Source organism: Camponotus vicinus, unplaced genomic scaffold (assembly GCF_025532165.1).
Source record: "Camponotus vicinus isolate PSW18456_S1 unplaced genomic scaffold, iyCamVici1.0 SCAF_9, whole genome shotgun sequence".
Taxonomy (NCBI): domain Eukaryota; kingdom Metazoa; phylum Arthropoda; class Insecta; order Hymenoptera; family Formicidae; genus Camponotus; species Camponotus vicinus.
In genome coordinates, this window is record NW_028141981.1 from 14399461 (window position 1) to 14421564 (window position 22104).

At 33.8% G+C, this 22104-nt stretch overlaps 2 protein-coding genes across 5 annotated transcripts; one reads left to right on the plus strand and one right to left on the minus strand.

The window, feature by feature from the left end:
- Nucleotides 1-49: 49 nt before the first annotated feature.
- Nucleotides 50-5238, minus strand: LOC145976554 (G-protein coupled receptor moody). Of its 3 annotated transcripts, XM_083107740.1 has the most exons (6): nt 5084-5237; nt 4775-4949; nt 3765-3983; nt 2202-2440; nt 1712-2021; nt 50-1414 (listed from the first exon to the last, which is right to left on the minus strand). In XM_083107740.1, the coding sequence occupies exons 3-6, from the start codon at nt 3981-3983 to the stop codon at nt 539-541; spliced, it is 1644 nt and encodes a 547-aa protein (XP_082963866.1). In that variant the 5' UTR covers nt 4775-4949; nt 5084-5237; the 3' UTR covers nt 50-538. The 3 variants fall into 3 exon arrangements, with proteins under 3 accessions (XP_082963866.1, XP_082963864.1, XP_082963863.1); XM_083107738.1 differs by having other exon boundaries at nt 3765-4014; nt 4775-5238; XM_083107737.1 differs by having other exon boundaries at nt 4775-5237.
- Nucleotides 5239-7491: 2253 nt separating this feature from the next.
- Moody (G-protein coupled receptor moody) lies at nt 7492-22079 on the plus strand. 2 transcript variants are annotated; one of them, XM_083107757.1, is made up of 10 exons: nt 7492-7783; nt 8207-8422; nt 16691-16830; nt 19007-19147; nt 19433-19603; nt 19768-19895; nt 20118-20271; nt 20365-20564; nt 20704-20901; nt 21673-22079. In XM_083107757.1, the coding sequence occupies exons 3-10, from the start codon at nt 16715-16717 to the stop codon at nt 21759-21761; spliced, it is 1197 nt and encodes a 398-aa protein (XP_082963883.1). In that variant the 5' UTR covers nt 7492-7783; nt 8207-8422; nt 16691-16714; the 3' UTR covers nt 21762-22079. The 2 variants fall into 2 exon arrangements, with proteins under 2 accessions (XP_082963883.1, XP_082963884.1); XM_083107758.1 differs by lacking the exon at nt 7492-7783 and having other exon boundaries at nt 8033-8422; nt 20704-20972.
- The last annotated feature ends 25 nt before the right edge of the window (nt 22080-22104 follow it).

The window sequence follows — 22104 nt, forward strand, 5'->3', positions numbered from 1 at the left end:
TATTCAGCAAAGATCTGCAAAAATCATAAGGCTAAGTACTGTTGACAAGAATTATACAAAAAATTATAAACATCTTTAATGTAAAAAGATCATTTAAATTTAGAATTTAATTATATTTTTTAGTTAGTAAATATTCGATAATATCGAAAATATTAATGATAATCTTATAACTATATGTAAAGCGAATAAAAATTGCGAGAAGAGAGACGCTATCAAAGAAATAAATTCATTGTATGTAATTTATATATTAAAATCAATAAAGTTATTTTTATTGATTTAATTATGTTAGAAATCTATATTAATTGTTTTAATAATAAGTTGATAATTTTAACTAAAGAGCGATTAGTTAGCCTCGAAGATGGTATTATTTCATAATTATAAAACACATTGATAAGCGCCAACAATCTGAGGTTTCTCAATTATTGATCACATAAATATAGATAATATAACAAACTAAATTATATACCTATTATATTTATATTATATCATTTATCTATTATATTTAGCATATTATATATGTAATTAATCATTTACGAGTTCAACTGAGCATCAGCAAACCCGGTAGTCTCCTTTTACTTGTCTTCTGCTCACCCTTACACAGCAACACATATTTATACGCGCTCCTGTATTCGGAACTCATCACGACGTAGATGACGGGATTGATGCAGGTCGTCAAGTAGATGAGTATATAACTGGCAATGTTGAGGCCTCGCCAAGCGATTGCGCTATGAAATAGCTTCGTGATGGTAATCGGCAGATAACATACCAGGAATGACGCGAATATCACGAGAATCATCTGCAACAGCTTCCGATCCTTGGCGGACATCCTGGGCGCGAAGATGAATTCACCGTTGCGCATCCTGCCAACACTCTTGAACTTTGACTCCCTGCGAAACGTCTTCTTCGCGGGCGAGTGCGATCTCGAATCCACGAGGATTTCTGGCAGATCCGAAGGATCGCCACCGGCGAATCGCTGCAGCGAAGACTCTACTATGAAGGATGCTCGGCTGGTCAATCTCTCCAACCGCCCGCAAGAGTTTCTCGACGACTTTCGCTGCAATTCGTTCTGGTTTTTATTCAGAAATAGTTTCATCTCTATGAAATCCGATTCTTCGCGATCGTCCACGAACGATATGTCTTCCGATGCACTAACGCGAAGAGCATTATAGCCGTTGTTAGAATTTGGATCAAGACTGATAACCGTCGTTGGATTGTCTACATGCGATTTTTGTGTGTAATCTGTTTTTTGTTGATCGTGGATCGACTGCTTCGAACATGAAGAATCTTCGTTAATAAGAGTCGACGGCTCGAGATCCATTTCCTTGTCTGGAGTGAGAAAATTTGCTCGCATTGATAAGATAGGGTCAAGAACAGACAGTTCTTGCTCTTGATTCTTCATGGACATAGATTGTTGCTGTAAAATAATGACTATGATCAAAAACGGAATTCAAATTTCAGTATGATTTATAAAATACTAAACTATATTTTAATAAATTAAATAAATAAGTAATTTTTAGAACAAAAAGGACATTAAAAGAATAAATCTAAATTTATTTAGTTTTAAATTCAATAGAGAGGGATATATGTTTCGTTTATTAATATTTCATTAATAATCAATTACTTTAATTTTTAAAAATTTCTGAATATATATATATAATTAATTTTTTATGTTCACATTAAATCTTCTCACATAGAAATAATTAGATCTTACATCATGACTGATTTCCGTAGGTTCCACATTGATCTTGTCTCTGCCTCTGCTCTTTGAAGCGGTTTCACGAACAATATAAAAAATCCTGGCGTAACAAATGATAATAGCGAAGCAGGGTATTAAAAATGCAAGAAAGAAGAGAAATTCCTTCGGACTCCGTCCGCTTTCATCCGGCAGGATGGAGCAGGATCCGATAGCGGGATCCAAACCAAAACGTCCGAATTGCTCGAACCACGTGACAATCAGCAGACCGAAAGCGACGATCCATATCATCAAGACCATCGGTATTAAATATTTCGTTTTATACAATCTAAAAATAATATTTGACCAAAAAAGGGTAAAAAATTTGATAATATATTCTTTAATTCTATTTATTTATCTATTTTTATGCAATAATAATTTAAATGTAGTGTTTTAAATAAATATCTAAAATAATTATATAAAATATTAATTTTATCTAGAGCAGCAAGAGAGGAAAGGGGCTACTTACGTAGGGTAAAGACTGGGATGGCCGATCATGATGTAGCGATTGATCGTGATTGCGAGAACGCTGAAGAGGCTGACTGCAACGAGGCCGTATCTCAAGAGCGGAAACAACCGACAGAGAAGTGGTCCGTATAACCACGAACTGTGCCAGAATGTGGAAGTTGCAAGCGGCAGATTGAAGCAGCAGAACATTAAATCTGATATCGAGAGGTTCATGATGAAGACTGCGGTGGCGTTCTTCAGCTGCAATTATTATAAAATAATTATATGAAGAATTAGAATAGAAAAATAAAATTATAAAATCATTTTCACGTACATATATTTATAACATTTAACAGATCTATTAATCGTATTTAAAATATATTTATAAACTGCATTAAAAATTATTTGGTTATCGATTATAATTTACGTGCATTTATTGATATACAAATAATATGAGGAGTTCGTAGGTAAAAATTAATTTGCGTAGTTTGCCGAATAAACCTTCGAAATTCGATGGAGCAAACACGATAAAATTAATAGAGACTTCCTGATTTAATTCTAGCTAGTCGATTATATTACATCGAAATACGTGAACCTTAGTGCAAACACACGATTGTATATGCACGCAGTTCCGCGTAATCTATTCCAAATTTAGCTCATTGATGGTTGACTTTGCTGCGAGGGCTCGTTTGTTATAGAATCGTGCCGACGACCTGCGTTCATCGGCTTGTGTCACATCTTCAATTATTCGCCAGAAACAAAACATTGAATTTTATTGCATAATAAAGTAAATATTTCTTATAATTCGAAACAATACTTTTCCGGAATCAAAGCACTTAAAATTTATTTAGTATTGTTATAAAAATACAGTTATTTACATATCTTATTTATAAGTATAATATATATTATAAAATTAAAAAAAATATATAATATTAGAAATATTTTATAGAATATTAACTTTGAGTAAAAGTGATTTAATTAAGATTTAATATGATTGATTATTATTAATTTAAAAATTATACTATAATGTAACATACAAAATATAACATATGAAATAATATAAAATTTATTTCTTAAAAAATCAAGCACGTTCAATTGATAAATATTCTGTCCAAATTTAACGTTCTTACTCATTGTTACTTTGAGATAATGTTTCGTAGAACGAAAGAAGTAATGAGTTAAATCACTCGAACCAGCTTTTAAGATTTCTGCGCAGTACCGGAAACTCGAATAACTGGTGCACGTCTTGAGTGCAACACGAATTCATTATGGTATATTTTAAGTTCCTTTTCATATATTAGTCACGAAAATCACGAGTAGCGCAAAATAATTTTTACAGATTTTTTATGAAAACATATTATAATAGAGAGCATATCTTATATAAATATTTCAGAATATCTTCTAAAATGTCAATCAACTTGTATTATTATTTTTCTATCAGAATCTTGATACCAACATCAAAAGTTATATCGATTAATCAATCAATTTTCAATTTGAATCGCTTGTAGAAGTTTCTTTTTATTTCCTTTTTTTTAACATTATCCTATTATTATCACATGTTAATGTTATAGCTATAATTACAGACCTTTTTGGTGCGAAACAGTGCGATCACCGTGATGAGATTTCCCGGGATGCCGATTAGCATGAAGAGAATACAACAGGTGGCAGCGAAGTACAACAGCCATTGTGGATAGCCGACGAAGAGAATCACCGATCCTGGATCCTGCAGCACTTCTTCGATCGCCACATCGTCGCTGCCATTGCGTCCAGTTTCGTTGTTCGCCATCCACAAGTACTCCAGCATCTGAAAGAAAGCAAACTCTCGCCGAGCACGTCTGGATATCAGGGCCGTAAATAGATTGAATCATGACCATTTCTATTTTACAATTTGTGAAAAAATGATCTCGATAATATAATGTCGAGATGTTTCATATAGATTTCTATTTCATCTATTATATTTTGCAAAATCTAAAAGATGATATTTCTTCATTATATGACCGAAAATTGTTGCAGTATAATTAAACCATCTTGTTATTTTTGCAAAAATCAAATCATGCAAATTATTCATTTAATTACAACATATATGTATTTTTGAAAAGATTTAACATTTGATTGATGATTAAAGATATATGCGTATGATTTATTTTGTCTCATACATATATATTTAGGCTTTCTCTCTTAATTTATCTTCGCGTTTAGAGCCCGTTTAACGCTGATACGTGCATTTTGCCATCCCGGAGGCGCGAATTTTACGTACAAACGATCTACGTCACTTGTGCATGTACACGTGTTGGATTCGTCTCTTTTTTCTTTCGACGGCGAACGAAGTATCAAAGAGAGAAACTGAGAGATCTATTTTCGCTACCCGAGACGATACTCTTTCTTCTGTGCGTAACTTTCAGGCATTTCTATGTTTCGAATCCATAATTTCGCGGATCATCGACAGTCAGCTGATATATTAGTCTTTAGCGAAAATTGTACGAGTAATAGATTAGCATTTATATGCAAATTAGGTTTGTACTAAAACATCTGCGAATATATATAAAAATGTCATAAAATGTCATAAAAAATATAAAAAATGGCAATTTTATTTACATTTCTGATTCATCAATGATAATCAATGAAGTAGGGCTTCAAAATTTTTTCTCGTTGTCTTCGACATCGATATAACGTTATTCATATATTTGACTTCTTCTTTTCGTCGATTCTCATCTTGGCCTTGGCATTGTAGAGTTGCCATCTTCTTTTTCTGGAACACTATAAACTTCGCCTGCAATCACTTTATTACAATGTTTCGAAATGCAACAGATTCGGGATAGCGAAAATTTAACGAGGAGAAATTATTATGATAATAATTATTCAAATTTATTTTTTAAAATCTATGAAAACACAAAATCGGATTACATGTCAGAGTGAAAAAGAAGCGCGTATCGCAAAACTCGCGAATGTACTGGCAGAATTATTAGCAAGATTCGTGAACAAGAGTATGCACTTTTCGCTGAAGCCGCGTCTGCGCCAAATTCGAGACTCCTCCCTCGCGATATCGGGGAGTTTCTTCTTGCAGGTCGATTCAGTTGTTATCTGAATTTGGGAGAAGATTAGTTTAAAGTGACGCCGGGATTCCTAATCTCGTTATCTATTTCCATTATTGTATTAATCATGAAACACACATCACTTCAATAAATTGATTTAATACAAATAACTTCAAACAATCTGGGATTTATATTTTTTTTTCTGTATTATATTTCCAATCGTTTCAATTAAGAATAAATATTCATTTAAGTAAAAGATATGTTATCATAGTAGAGATAAAAAAAATCTCATTTCTAAAACATGATAAAAAAATCTCTTTTTTCTTATCACGTTTCACAAAATCAAAGGAGTACCGAATGAGGGCATCGATCATTAGTCCTATTATAAACAATTTATAGCGCGTCGCTCCCAACAATGTGATAGCGAAAATATTAAATGGGGCCAACCAGCCCCATGTCGTCCCCATCGTCGATATGGCACTTATGGTCTACTAGATAGAGCACCTACGTGTCTGATCGGAGCGTACCGTCCCCTGGAAACTGCGACGCGCGCGTGTGTCCCTACATCCTTTTTAAAAATAATTGCATTTTGTTAGTAGTAGTCACTCAACGCGAGGGGAAAGAGTCTCCAGCTGTGTATGAACGGAAGCGGACGAGTCGGAAGTGCGTTTCTCCAGTTCGCTGTTTGTCCGAATTTAGGGAATGTCGAGATCTCTTACAATTGCTTGCATCTAGAGAAGACTAGAAAAATATTATAACAAAAATAAATATTGCAAGAGTAATAAATTGTTTTCTTAATATATTCAAGTTTAAATTAAATGCATTAATTAATATAATAATTCGTAAAAATATTTACAACCTTAAGAACCTCATAATTAGTATTAAAAAATCATATGCGATTTATAAATATTTTATATGATGTGAAAAATTTATTAAATAATATGCAAAAAATGTCTCGTTACTTTTTTATCCCATTATATTATTATATAATATAATGGGATAAACCACCATATTATTATTATTTATTATTATTTTTTATCATTATTTTTTAACAATAGATTCTCTAGATAATTTTTAAAATTAATGTTTTCTGCGAAATATTTCTACTAATTAAGTGAAAATTAAGGCTTTTTATTTTTATTATTGTTATAAATTGACAATTTTTTAATCTGAATGCCTAGTTACTATGACTATTGATCTTTTCTATTTTACATCTAGCATATCTGTGGCATGCCGGAAGAGCATCCGGCAAATCTAGGACAACGTACATATATAATCACATATTACTAATATTATATACAAGTTAACTAATATTAATTTGACCGGAATAGATCCATTGTACTCGTAATGTCGATATTCGAGATACAGTGTAGCGTGTTTAAAAAACAAATTGAAAGGGCAAGAGATTCGAAAAGACCGTGTTAATTTCGAACAATCATAGGCGACTGAATGCGGGTCATCTCTGTGTGAATCCAGCGAGACGTTCGATTTAGTCATTCCAATTAATGCGGCCGGTCGGTTCCACTTTGTTAAGTCTAATTCACTCTCGCCATGTCTTCGGTTGCTTAAGTAATAAATATCATGCACGTCCGCGGTATTAAGAGCGACAATCTTATCGGCTCGCGATCGCTGTGAATTTGTCAAATACAGGAATTCGTCTGAATTCGTGATTTCCCTCTGTTTATTAATCGTGATAAATTAATTTTTAATAATATATGTCAAATATATAAAATACTTTGTCTTCTATCTAATTACTTGTAATTATTAACATTTCTTTTACAAGGACGCTTTTAATTAAAATTCCAAAATAGAAGTCATTTATAGATTAAAAAGAATTATTTTATCTCGAAATATTTTGAACTATCTATTTGACACAAATAAAACTAAGACCTATAATAAATTTTTTTATATTATATCTTTTAGAATTTAGATATATTCTATATATTCGGCAAAAATTTTAACAAATGAACGATGGCGATCAAGATTGCTTGCAATATACAAATACATCGCTCTTGTCCCGATTACGCAACACGAACAAAAGAACGTGACAATATCGCAATTGCAGCACATTCCGCGCAATTGAAAAAGGTACAGTACGGTGTGTCACAGAGAAAGGGTCAACTGGGTCCCCGGATCTTGGGTGCAGATGTGCTCTCGCATCGTCATCGAGCTGCTCTCCCCCGCATCTCTCTCTCTTTTTCCAGCTCTTTCACCTCCTTCTCCTGTGGCTGCCTATCCGTGGGGCCCGTATCTAGCGTGTGTACAATCTGACGGAATGCTGGGTAAGCAACAGTCTACCCACGGTGATGTTGACGCATACGCGGTGCCCGCCACACGGTCCGCGTCAGTGGTCCCCGAGTCATATTCTCCGGTCCCCGGAGAATCGATCGCGCGCAGTCGAGATCGCGAGTCGCCGCGAAAAAATGCGAAACGATAAGTGTCATTTCGTAAAATAGCAAAATTTTAATATAGAAAAAATTAAAATAAGATTCCCAAAGAAATAGCATGATTGCAAATCGAAGAAGCAAACGGCCGAAGTCGCGAACAGTTACAAGGAAATCGTAATCGTTCGGTAAATATATGTCACGGAATTTACAATAAAAATAATATTTTAAAAGTTTGAAGTAATATTTAATTAAAATAAGTGAATTTTTGTGCGAATGATAACAAGTGTGAATAAATCATTTCGTGATCAGCAAAAATCGACGGCTTTTTCAAAGACGTCAAGTCATCTTTTTGTAAAAGAAAGATATGATAGATGAATTCTATAGAATTCAGTCATACTTGGTGAAGTTAAATTATAATAAAATTGAAATAAAAGATATATAGTTAAAAAGAAGAAAGAAAATAATTTAATGACAAGAGATATTAAAGAGATATTAAATAAATGTTCTAGTCATTAGATTATCAATACACAAAGACTTTATACGCATGTGAAATGTATGTTTAATAATTAGACGATCGATAAGAATTATCGACCTTTCTTTTTCCAAAGAAACAACGCTTAAATAATTCTCGTACTGACACATCGTAAAGCAATTTCGATCATTTCTGGTGAGGACATATGCAAGGACGGATCGAAGCAGAAGGACACATTGAGAATTCTTACATTCCTCGGTCATATTCTTTAGTGAACAAAGGTCTTTCCGCCTCTTCGTTATCTATCTTGTTGATGGACTTATGACTGGTTTAAAGTAACAATCGACGAGCGGTAAGTGACAATTATTATTCTTTTATTCTCCTTCTTTTAAATATTTTTCTTCTTTAGCTCTTAATGAATTAATTTAATTTTATGAAACAAGAGCAATTTCTATAGAATTTAATTGGCTAAAGTCTTCTTTCCTTTAAAAAAGAAATAAAAGTCATGTAAAAAATAATTCAGATATTTGAAATCGTGTGAGAAAATATTTAAATATTTGAAAAATTGATTCTTTTAAAAATTGTCATTGTATTTTTCGCTCGTGTGAATTCAGTCGATGTCAAGTTAGTCTGCTAGATTGCGAGGGACCAACACCGAGAATAGAGCAAAAAACTGTAGCGAGGTCTCGAGACAATTTAGAAACATGACGTGGAGATGATTATGATGGGTGGAGTACTATTCAATTAACTGGGTAGTACCAAGAATTAATATAAAAGCAGCTCTTCAAATACATATTTCACTTGAAAACAATCTTAAATTTTATATAAAACTTACATATGTATAATAAAAAAATATTATACATATACATATGTACATGTTTACAGATATACACACACATATACACAAATAAAGAAACAATTATTTGAACATTTCTCAAAGTTGATTAATTTTTTTAAATGAAAAAATGTAAATGTCTTAAAATTCCAAAATTTTTAATTATTAGTTAAGTTTTAGTTCGTGATATTTGTTTTAAAAAAATTTTTAGTAATAATTTTCTGTAAATTTTTTCACATAAAAATTCATGAGAAAAATACATCAAATGAACCGACAAAGCGCATGTTTTAATATCGATATACAATGTTTAGTGCTAAATGCACGGTATAAATAGCACATGTTTTGTGCCGTAAGTGCAGACGTTTGACATCCACACCACGTGGTGTTCTCGTGAGTAGGATACGAAAGTAGTTGCATCGACTTTCAACGATCTTGTTTGTGTGCATTCAAATCATATATACGTATTATATTCTTGCATTCATTATTTTGTATATTGTGATGTTTATGTTGTAAAAAGAATATGAAAAATTTTCAAGAAAACACATAACATATTTAAACAAGAGAAATTTATATTACTGTTTATATATATTATATAATATTATTATATATTATAATAATATTATATTTTATTTTATACGTTGATATTAAGATTGCGCTTTGCAACATTTAATTTTAATTCAGACTTATTTAATTAAATATTTGTTGAATCTTTTAGATTTATTTAATTAAACATTTTTTTTCAATGGAGAAAAGAGACAAAGGGTAAACATTATAATGTCGCCATCGACATTATTGATGTTATCGATGTTAATTTATATTGAAATTAATTGTACAAAATCTAACTCGATAAATTTCTGAAAAAAAATAAATTCATTCAAAGAATTAAAGAGCGCTTTTGATTGAAAAGATACAGTCGACGACATATCGACGACTCGTGCCGATTCAATCTAGGTACTTTCACTGTAGTGACTCAACTTGACTCATTCATTGCCGTTCGCCGCGTGATTAACACGGAAATCATTCGATGACGTCAGTTCATCACCGAGGACTTCCACGGAATAAAAAATAATGTTCGCGGTTTTACACCGCGTCTTCTTCCGTTGACGTGATCGATTAATTTCGCTTATCAAGCTGATATAAAAGTCAAATATATCAACTTTCCGAATCAGTCATTTATATCATTTGAAATAATCGATTACATTTGATTAAACTCGATTATATTTGATGGAAGTCAATTTTTTATATAATAATAATAAAAATAAATAATTTAAAATTTTAATAATTTTACTAAGAAAAAAATAGAAAAATACTTAAACCATACATATAAGTCCTTTGCTACTCGTTATATTTTAAGCAAATAATTTTAAGCATATTTTAAATACATTTAGAATTTAATTTATTTTTAAACTTGATCGCAGTTTTTCTTTTTATTATAATTTATCCTCTGGTCTCTTTCTTTAATACAATCTCGTAAGAATTTACTTAATAACATAATCAATTATTCATTGCACGATAATATTAAATAATTTAATCAATATTTGGTGACAGAGAGATATGTAAAGCGAAACAACGACGCAACCGACATGACGCGTTAATGTGTTCTCATGTCTTCCGTGGCTTTCATCGCTTTTTTTGTCACAAGGGACGCCTAGTACCGGGTGTCCGTTAATTTCCCTTAATTAAACTCAATCGGGGTTAATGCACTGCAGTTTAACCTCAGTTTACCAAATCCAACGCACCCTTTGCAATGCGTTTACATATTGATCATGATCGCTGATCAATAAATATATTTACGCAATTCTGAATCTACAGAAATTTTTTTATAAGAGAGACTCCACAGAAAAATATATAAAAATTATATAAATTGAATTTCTATACGCAATTAAATAAAATTAATTTAAATATATAAAGAATTAGTTAAAAATCTAATACACGTGATAATAATATCGGTATGCAAGAATTGTCCATATTGCAGCAAATTGATACGCACTCCTGAGTTTGTAATACCGCATGTTACATACTTGTATGTTTCGATAACGATAAGTGATTCATGTACTAATGATCTACAATCATTGTTTAGCAATGGCCAGCTATTTGGTGTCACGTGACTACAATTCGATCGAAGAACGAGATAAAGAGAATAAAGAGCGAAAAAAATAATTATAAAATTAAAATCTTTATAAATTATAAATTTCTAAATATTGATATATACACTCACCCGCAAAAAAAGCGGTACACCTAAAATTTGAGAAAATTTCATCAAATTTTAAATGATCATAACTTGGTAAATAATGATGATAAAAATATGTTTAAAAAAACAAAATGAAGGCTGTAATGTCCACTTTAAGAATATTTAAGTGGCAATTATGCTCAGCCATTGTTTTCAAAATGGCGGATAAGGAAGTGAAAGGATGTAAAATTGATTATTAAAGGATCGAGTTTGGGACGGTGCACGGCGTAAATCAGGCAACGCAGCCCAATGAGACCAAATGCTCGTGAAAGTGTGGAGTGTTATCTTTAAAATGTTTTTTTACCGAGCTCGATACGATGATTTTTCGCTGAGTTATTCCGAATTTAATTAAAAACGCTCTTTTTTCTTCTTCAATTTGCAGCTCAGCGAATAATTATCGTATCGAGCTCGGTAAAAAAGCATTGTAAAGGTGATACTCCACACTTTCACATGCATTTCGTCCCATTGGGCTGCGATACCTGATTCACGCCACGCACTGGAGCAAAGCGGGAACCTTTATTTATCGGTTTTGTATGCTTTCATTTATCCGCTATTTTGAAAAAAAATGGTTGCACATAATTTCAATTTAATTTAGGTGTGTGTGTGTGTGTGCTCGTTTGTATACCACAAGGATAAGGACCCCGTGGTTCGTCAGCTCCACAGTATTTAAAGACTCCAAACCCTCCTTGTGGTGTGTGTGTGTGTGTGTGTGCTCGTTTGTATACCACAAGGATAAGGACCCCGTGGTTCGTCAGCTCCACAGTATTTAAAGACTCCAAACCCTCCTTGTGGCGTGTGTGTGTGTGTGTGTGTGTGTGTGTGTGTGTGTGTGTGTGTGTGTGTGTGTGTGTGTGCGCGCTCGTTTGTATACCACAAGGATAAGGACCCCGTGGTTCGTCAGCTCCACAGTATTTAAAGACTCCAAACCCTCCTTGTGGGGTGTGTGTGTGTGTGTGTGTGTGTGTGTGTGTGTGTGTGTGCTCGTTTGTATACCACAAGGATAAGGACCCCGTGGTTCGTCAGCTCCACAGTATTTAAAGACTCCAAACCCTCCTTGTGGCGTGTGTGTGTGAGTGTGTGTGTGTGTGTGTGTGTGTGTGTGTGTGCGCGCTCGTTTGTATACCACAAGGATAAGGACCCCGTGGTTCGTCAGCTCCACAGTATTTAAAGACTCCAAACCCTCCTTGTGGCGTGTGTGTGTGTGTGTGTGTGTGTGTACGGGCGCACGCATGTGTGTATTAATAGTGGGTATGACCTCCTCGTGCGCGTATTACCTCATTCATACGATCAGGCATACTCTGTATTAGTCTTTTTATTTCATCCTGCGTAATTGCATCCCATGCATTTTGAAGAACTCTTTGAAGTTCTTGCAGTGACTGAGGTGCAGGTACGTGATTTCGTACTTTCTTGCCGAGATTGTCCCACAAATGCTCAATGGGATTTAAATCCGGACTACTTGCTGGCCAAACAAGTCGATTTATGCCAACTTCATCGAGGAAATCAAACACTCTTCTCGCAGTGTGTGGTCGAGCATTGTCTTGCATAAACAAGAAGTTCTCTCCGATAAAGGGTGCATACGGAACAACATACGGAAGGAGTATGTCTTCCACGTATACATCTGCGTTCATGTTCCTGTCAAAAAAGTGCAAATCTGTATGAGCGTCCGCTGAAATACCTGCCCAAACCATCACAGAGCCTCCATTGTAGCTGTACCTTTCACTTACAGTACAATCTGCAAATCGTTCTCCACGACGACGATAAACTCGTTCTCGTCCATCTGGAGAATAGAGACAAAAACGAGATTCATCGCTAAAGAGTACTTTGCCCCAGTCTGCGTAATTCCAGTCTCTATGCGCAACTGCAAAATTGAGTCGAGCTACGCGATGACGACCTGTAAGAAAAGGTACAGCCGCTGGCCTGCGCGAAAACAGATTTTGTTCCGCTAATCTTCTCCGAACGGTGTCAACGGATACATTGCAATTGTGGACATCCCTTAAATTGTTTCGAATTTGAACAGCTGTTCGATGTCTGTCTCTTAATGAATTTAAAACAATAAATCGGTCATCGTTTTCATTGGTACGTCGAGGGCGCCCAGAACCAGGCCTCCTCTTGAAAGAATTGGTGTCTAAGTACCTGGCATAAGCACGTTGCACAGTTGACACTGACAGATCAAGTGCCTCAGCAACGTATCTTCGACTTCTGCCATCTTCAATTAAAGCAACAACTTGAGCAGCTTTTTCTGGAGTTATCGTTGCCATAATCGAGAAGTAATTTCGAGAAGAAGTAATTAATTATGGTTTCAATAGATGAAGTCGCAAGGAGCAACGCGTCTAGAGAGCTAGCAAATCAATCGCATAACTTGTACTATAGTCTTTCAATGTTTTTTCCGTTTGAGACGTGCTGATGCCAGGTACATTGAAAGACTATAGTACAAGTTATGCGATTGATTTGCTAGCTCTCTAGACGCGTTGCTCCTTGCGACTTCATCTATTGAAACCATAATTAATTACTTCTTCTCGAAATTACTTCTCGATTATGGCAACGATAACTCCAGAAAAAGCTGCTCAAGTTGTTGCTTTAATTGAAGATGGCAGAAGTCGAAGATACGTTGCTGAGGCACTTGATCTGTCAGTGTCAACTGTGCAACGTGCTTATGCCAGGTACTTAGACACCAATTCTTTCAAGAGGAGGCCTGGTTCTGGGCGCCCTCGACGTACCAATGAAAACGATGACCGATTTATTGTTTTAAATTCATTAAGAGACAGACATCGAACAGCTGTTCAAATTCGAAACAATTTAAGGGATGTCCACAATTGCAATGTATCCGTTGACACCGTTCGGAGAAGATTAGCGGAACAAAATCTGTTTTCGCGCAGGCCAGCGGCTGTACCTTTTCTTACAGGTCGTCATCGCGTAGCTCGACTCAATTTTGCAGTTGCGCATAGAGACTGGAATTACGCAGACTGGGGCAAAGTACTCTTTAGCGATGAATCTCGTTTTTGTCTCTATTCTCCAGATGGACGAGAACGAGTTTATCGTCGTCGTGGAGAACGATTTGCAGATTGTACTGTAAGTGAAAGGTACAGCTACAATGGAGGCTCTGTGATGGTTTGGGCAGGTATTTCAGCGGACGCTCATACAGATTTGCACTTTTTTGACAGGAACATGAACGCAGATGTATACGTGGAAGACATACTCCTTCCGTATGTTGTTCCGTATGCACCCTTTATAGGAGAGAACTTCTTGTTTATGCAAGACAATGCTCGACTACACACTGCGAGAAGAGTGTTTGATTTCCTCGATGAAGTTGGCATAAATCGACTTGTTTGGCCAGCAAGTAGTCCGGATTTAAATCCCATTGAGCATTTGTGGGACAATCTCGGCAAGAAAGTACGAAATCACGTACCTGCACCTCAGTCACTGCAAGAACTTCAAAGAGTTCTTCAAAATGCATGGGATGCAATTACGCAGGATGAAATAAAAAGACTAATACAGAGTATGCCTGATCGTATGAATGAGGTAATACGCGCACGAGGAGGTCATACCCACTATTAATACACATATGCGTGCGCCCGTACACACACACACACACACACACGCCACAAGGAGGGTTTGGAGTCTTTAAATACTGTGGAGCTGACGAACCACGGGGTCCTTATCCTTGTGGTATACAAACGAGCACACACACACACACACACACACACACACACACACACACACCACAAGGAGGGTTTGAAGTCTTTAAATACTGTGGAGCTGACGAACCACGGGGTCCTTATCCTTGTGGTATACAAACGAGCACACACACACACACACCTAAATTAAATTGAAATTATGTGCAACCATTTTTTTTCAAAATAGCGGATAAATGAAAGCATACAAAACCGATAAATAAAGGTTCCCGCTTTGCTCCAGTGCGTGGCGTGAATCAGGTATCGCAGCCCAATGGGACGAAATGCATGTGAAAGTGTGGAGTATCACCTTTACAATGCTTTTTTACCGAGCTCGATACGATAATTATTCGCTGAGCTGCAAATTGAAGAAGAAAAAAGAGCGTTTTTAATTAAATTCGGAATAACTGAGCGAAAAATCATCGTATCGAGCTCGGTAAAAAAACATTTTAAAGATAACACTCCACACTTTCACGAGCATTTGGTCTCATTGGGCTGCGTTACCTGATTTACGCCGTGCACCGTCCCAAACTCGATCCTTTAATAATCAATTTTACATCCTTTCACTTCCTTATCCGCCATTTTGAAAACAATGGCTGAGCATAATTGCCACTTAAATATTCTTAAAGTGGACATTACAGCCTTCATTTTGTTTTTTTAAACATATTTTTATCATCATTATTTACCAAGTTATGATCATTTAAAATTTGATGAAATTTTCTCAAATTTTAGGTGTACCGCTTTTTTTGCGGGTGAGTGTATATTCGGATATTTCTGAAAGTTAGTAAATATACATAAATCACACAAATATTTCGATTCCGAAGTATGTCAGTCAGTTTCGAATTTATATTTTCCAAACAAAATAAACATAAAGTATTTAAATATATTCAAACACGTTAAAGGAATGTCGCAGAATCAGAGAGATATCGGTCATCAAAAGTCTCTAGAGTATTATCTTCTATAAATCCTTCAGACGATCTGTTTCCGTCAATGGCGCCCATAAATAATAATTAATTCTCCTTTCCTTAACGTAAGTTGGTCTCCGGCCATTGTGCACGTCGGTGAATTATTTTAATGCGCCTTGCGCGTGCGATATTTGCATAACGCAAATGTCAAACGTCCCACGCGTCATCAGACAATCGATTATTGCGAATTCTAGAGTTTTTCTTTAAAGTCTTCGACAACTTTAAGTATATATGTATTAAGTATATATGTATTAAGTATATATTAAGTATATATTAATAAGATACACACACACACAAATATATATTGTAATCTAATATAATCTTCATATAAGATTTTTTTATAATTAACTTTAAATTTTTTAATATATTATAAATTATATTTTTCTATTGTTATTTGTTATTTTTTGTTATTGGAACTCTCTATCAAAATATCAAAAATAAATTATAACAAATAATATATCAGTTCTGCGACGCGCGTTTCTCTGTCGTAATCCTGAAAATAATTGTGTAAAACAAATATGTCATCGCATCCGTTTTACATCAGACAGACTTTACCGTGCGTACTGGAATTTTAAATCGTGGTTTCCTCCTAGGAAATTCCACGTCTATCTATTTTGTGTCTCGCAATAATAATTAATCCCGGGCATATGTCTATTAATAATTATTGCGAAAAAAAGGGAGTGGAATATTTATAATTCTATTCTCGCTGAACGTTGTCTTTTTAATTTCCAAGGCAAATCGCTTGAGCGAATTTAAGTAATTGTAGTAATCTAAAAAATCGTTGTTTCGGTTATTTTTGTATTTATCAAAAATATTCCAAAATTATTTATACTATGCGTGACTTGTTAGTCATCTGCCTTAGTCATCTCGAGAACATAGGTCGAATATTTAATTTCTCTTTCTTCCATGAATGTCGCAGGTTTTCGAGGTCGGTCAATACGAAATGGAATCGTTGAATCAGAATATCTTTAGTATGGCTGGTATAATGGATGGTACAGCTACGTTGCCTCATGTCATGGACAACGGCACACAAGACACTATCGACGTAGAATTGTCAAGGTACGTTGATCTTTTTAAAAGCATACTTTTGGAATGTTTAAATCAAATAAAAAAATTAAAAAGTTTATCGTCGTTCGATATCTCCCTTAGGCCTTTCTCTTCCTTTTCCTCTTCCTCTTCATCTTCTTAAATTGTAAGAATCGTCAAGGTAATCAAGATTCATTAACATTATTCATACATTGTATTCGCAAAAAGTTTATACAAAATTCATACAATTCACTCTCGACAAATTCATATTTTATTATGTGTAACATTTTGTACTGTACATTCCCGCATTTGAAATTGTAACATTTTGTATGATAATTTTTAAATTTGAATTAACGAGGTAATTTTGAGCAAGAATTAAGCCCGAAGTGAAAAAAAATGAAATCGATAGATAGAATTAATACGAATATTATTTGCTCCGACTCTTGTCTCACAACACATTCTATTTTTAAAATGACTCGTATTCATTTAGATACAATTATAATATAGTGGTTTATAAGCATTATTATGATATCCCAAAAATCTGCTAATTAAGTTGTTTTAGCCAACTCGTCAAAGATATATATCTTTTTAAAATGTAAGAAAAAAGGAGGCTGTGATATTTGACTATCTACATATGAAAATACAGAGTTGGGAAGTAACGCGTTACTTGTAACGTCGTTACCGTTACCGTTACTTTTTTCGGTAACGATCGTTACTTTTTTCTGTCTGTAACGGTAACGGTAACGTCATTACATTTTTACAGTAACGGTAACGAATTTAACCGTTACTTTTATCGTTACTTTAATTTTATAATCCTGGATAGTATCCCCTTAGTAATTGAAAAATCTATTCTTATTACAAAACAGTTGCAAATATTTTGGAAAATTATATACATGCATGATGTTTTTCTCTGTATTCATAAATCTAAAATTTCTAAATTACAATAAATGAAAAATTGAATATGAAGAACATCAATGATGGAATAATTTATAATTATCGAATATATAAAAGTAATAATTATATTTTAAAATCAACTATAATAAATACTATAAAATAATAATTATATTTTAAAATAAATAAATTTAATTTTTGTATTATAAAAAGTAACGAAAAAGTAACGAATCGTTACTTTCTTAGTAACGGTAACGGTAACGAGTTACTTTTCAAAATTAGTAACAAGTAACGGTAACTAGTTACTTTTCACGAAAAGTAACGATAACGGTAACGTGTTACTTTTTTGAAGTAACGTTCCCAACTCTGTGAAAATATCATATGGCGACATCATATGGTGTATGAGACAAGAGACGCGGCGAAAGTAAACAAAGATGATCCCATGCTGTCCTTATTGGGCACTCGATCAAATTTTCATCGATTTAAATTTAATCGCTTGTTGAAACTAAATGAAAGTACAATATCATCCGAAAATACGATCATACGATATATTGAAAAATGATTAATGCATTAATGTACGCTCATTACATATGAATTTTTTGCGATTCGTGATAATGTTTTTATAGTATTATCACGAATCGTTTGGATACTTAGCTTCCCTTTCAGGATAAACCTTTTAGGTACTAAGCCCTTCCACCAACGTCAAGGTGTATCCATTGGAAGGGTTACATGTTGTATAACATAATTGTTTTATATATATAATTATTTATTATATGAGTGAAATAATTTATTGTTACATAAGTGAATAAATATACAAGTTAAAATTAGAAATAAATATTCCCGAATTATAATATTCAAAAATATAACTAGATTTGCCGATTATTCATATAATAGTTTGCAATCGAATGAATCTTGTATCCTCTTGTATTTCAAATTAATTTCGATTGGATATTGATAATTTCGATGATTGATCTAATATCATGTATAAAAAGTTTAATTTTTATTTAAAAAATATTAATAATAATTTATCTTAGTTTGATTAAGAAATTACTTGTATAAATTAATTTCATATTATCATTTTATATCAAATTTTTATATTTCGAAAAAATATCTTCAATTTTAGAAATTTTTAATTGTAGTTTAACAAACAATATATAGTGAAAGGAAATAAATGGCACTTGTGTAGCACACTTTGTAATATTCTAGTAAACTTTAGAAAATATTTATATCTAAATTAAAATTGTTCAATTCCTATCAATAAAACAAATTACGATAAATAAAGAAGGATCGTTTTTATCATTAATATATGCTGTTGCAGATTTCCCAAACCCTTGAGAACTTTTGCGGCGGTAGTAGCGATCATTATCATGATTATTGGTCTAGCTGGTAATCTATTAACGATCGTTGCTCTATGTAAATATCCTAAAGTTCGCAATGTTGCAGCAGCTTTTATAATAAGGTATATATACAACAATTTAAATCTCTCTCTAATTTTATTTTATTAATTTTATCAATAAAGATTTCTTTATTCAAATATGTGATATAAATAGCTGTGATTTGCACACGTGGTTAAAGAGCTACTAACAGTATGAATCATAGTTGCATGTTAGTGATTATCTCACATAAACGGATCATCATTCTTAGTTAAAAAAAACTGATTTCTAAACGTACTAAGATTTCTTAATACGATTCGTTCGTTAATGTTTAATGTGAATTAAAAGTGATTCAACTTATGTCCATATAGCTTGTGCATCGCCGACTTTATGTTCTGTCTATTGGTGCTGCCGTTTGATTCCATTAGATTTATCAACGCTGGCTGGACGGATATACGATTTTTCTGCGTCTCCGTGCCTTTCTTCAGATACGGAAACGTCGGTGTCAGCCTTTTATCCGTAGCAGCTATCACTATCAATAGGTGCGTGTCTCTATCTTCTATTCAACTCTGTTCTCTAGCTTAAGTATTTAATCTACTTGAAATGTTTACATTGATTTATTTTAAAATTTGAATTATTCTAAATTAATGTAATAAAATCAAAGCAAAATATGAAATTAAAAAAGAAATTTCTTGATCTTGCGTAGATATATTATGATAGCGCATCACGCTGTTTATACCAAAGTTTACAAAAAATATTGGATTGCCGCGATGATAATTTTCTGCTGGCTGTTTTCTTACGGGATGCAGATACCTACGCTGTTTGGAGTATGGGGTGAGTCATTTTTATTACACATTTTTATTATTATATGTCATTTTGTAATTAATCAATTTTATATCTCTCATTCAATTATTTGAGAAAAATATTATTATATATTCTCTGCGAATTTTATCATCTTTTATAAAAGAAAATGAATAAAATTCGCAAAATTCGTTTTAATATCTTTTATCATACATTATTTATCGATTATTCGCTTATAATTTTTTTTTTCATCAGGTAAATTCGACTATGATCGCAATCTGGAGACTTGCTCCATCATCAAGGACCGTCACGGTCATACTTCCAAGACATTTCTCTTCATCATGGGGTTCCTAATACCCTGCGTAGTGATTGTCGGCTGCTACGCCAAGATATTCTGGGTGGTGCACAAGTAATTCACGTTTCTGATGCTTCGCACATAAATCTTTTTTTTATTTTTATTGTTATTATATGACAGTAAACTGATCGGAATCTGACGTTGTAGATCAGAATCGAGAATGCGAAAGCACACCGCACCAACGATAAAATCGCCTCATACGCCTGGGAGAGACATAAGGGAGATCAAGCAGAAGCGCAGCGAATGGAGGATCACGAAGATGGTGCTGGTGATCTTCATCAGCTTCCTTGCGTGCTATCTGCCGATCACCATTGTTAAGGTGGCCGACGCGGAGGTCAAATGTCCAGGTGCGAATACATTTATATATCAGTAACTATGTATTGGTGTCCAATTCTTTCTCTTTTCTTAATCTTCTTTTAATGATATATTACTTATAATTTGCTCTTCCACCGATTATTGCATGCACTGAACATCGAACTATTTCAGAATGCCATGTTCTGGGATATCTGCTGCTGTACTTCGCGTCATGTGTGAATCCGATCATCTACGTCATCATGAACAAGCAATACAGACAGGCATATGCCGGTGCGATCGGTTGCTCGTGGATAAGGATGAGCTTGACGCCGTATGGCAGCAGCGCACCGGGTGGTGGTCTTCAGGCTCATCAGCAGGACTACGTCCAAGGTAACTTCGAGCAACGTCACGCGGTAACACTCACCAAGCTCTGACCGAGCGCGCGACCACTCGCTCACTTCGTAAGTCAAGGGCACCACAAGTTTGCGTCTTACTTTGTTTGATTGCCATTTTGGTATCGCTGTCTGTGACCAAACTACGTATGCGTGTGCGCGCTAATCAATTCCTTAATCGCATCCTTTAACCCTTTGCACTCGGATGTCCCCTCTGAGGGGATATCGTAAGTCTAGCAGAGATGGCTCCGAGTGCAAAGGATTAATCATTAATCTCTTCTTACCTAGCAGCTTCTTAATTCCTTCTTGAGGCTAACGACGAGCGAGCGACGTCGAATAATTTTGCATCCCTTCAATAGTGAATTAACAATGTATTAATAAGATCTTTCGCATTTTTTTTACCATAAATCGCTTAATTATTGTTTACTTAATTTGCTTAAATATTATTTTTCTTCACTTATTTTTAATTATTGGCTTAAGACATAATCAAGATTTATGTTATGTTTGTTTTTTTAATTTTCGTAAATTGCGAGTTACGAATATAATAGTTTTTTTTTTAATTATTTCATGACTATCTTTTCAAGCTTTTGTACATAATTCTTTTCTGTATAACATCACATATCTGTCTCTGTAATATCTCACAAAGATATTTCAATAAAAATATTTTTATATTTGCTATTTTTTATCATTTGTTTTCTACTTATATTTAACGTGAAAGTGTGAGTTCTGTTACTATCAAGATGCATTCGTATTTTGTTTTCAACTGCAGATTATTCAAAGGACTTCAGTAAAACAATGGTATCAACGGTCTCTATCGCTATGAATCCTGTAAGAAGTTCACAATTCCAGGAGGAGTGAATCGAGACTAAAAAATCGAGGAGAGATCAAATATTCTTTCCTTGAAAGAAGAGAAAGAAGAGAGGAAACAGAATCTTTACTGTGTTATCGAACCAATTAATTTTTGTACCTCGTTCACAATATTATAGAATAGTACGTTTTATAGATTATTCTTTCGCCAAGAAGAGCGAAATAATACAAGTAGTAAATATGTCGCGCACACATATTTAATTTCCGTGGCATTTAAAACAGCCACATATCGTTACCTTCAGATGGGTATCGATTCTTACCAAAGGTTGTCATACATTGTTGTATCTTGTAAATAAAATATAAATTTTAGATTGCCTTATATTTAAAATACATT

Excerpts from the sequence above, each read along its gene's own strand:
- LOC145976554 (XM_083107738.1), bottom strand. The coding sequence starts at position 3,983 with ATGCTGGAGTACTTGTGGATGGCGAACAACGAAACTGGACGCAATGGC. Across the intron at positions 2,441-3,764 it reads CACTGTTTCGCACCAAAAAG|CTGAAGAACGCCACCGCAGT; the intron begins GTCTGTAATTAT and ends TAATAATTGCAG. Across the intron at positions 2,022-2,201 it reads CATCCCAGTCTTTACCCTAC|ATTGTATAAAACGAAATATT; the intron begins GTAAGTAGCCCC and ends TATTATTTTTAG.
- Moody (XM_083107757.1), top strand. The coding sequence starts at position 16,715 with ATGGAATCGTTGAATCAGAATATCTTTAGTATGGCTGGTATAATGGAT. Across the intron at positions 19,604-19,767 it reads GCAGCTATCACTATCAATAG|ATATATTATGATAGCGCATC; the intron begins GTGCGTGTCTCT and ends GATCTTGCGTAG. Across the intron at positions 20,272-20,364 it reads ATATTCTGGGTGGTGCACAA|ATCAGAATCGAGAATGCGAA; the intron begins GTAATTCACGTT and ends CTGACGTTGTAG.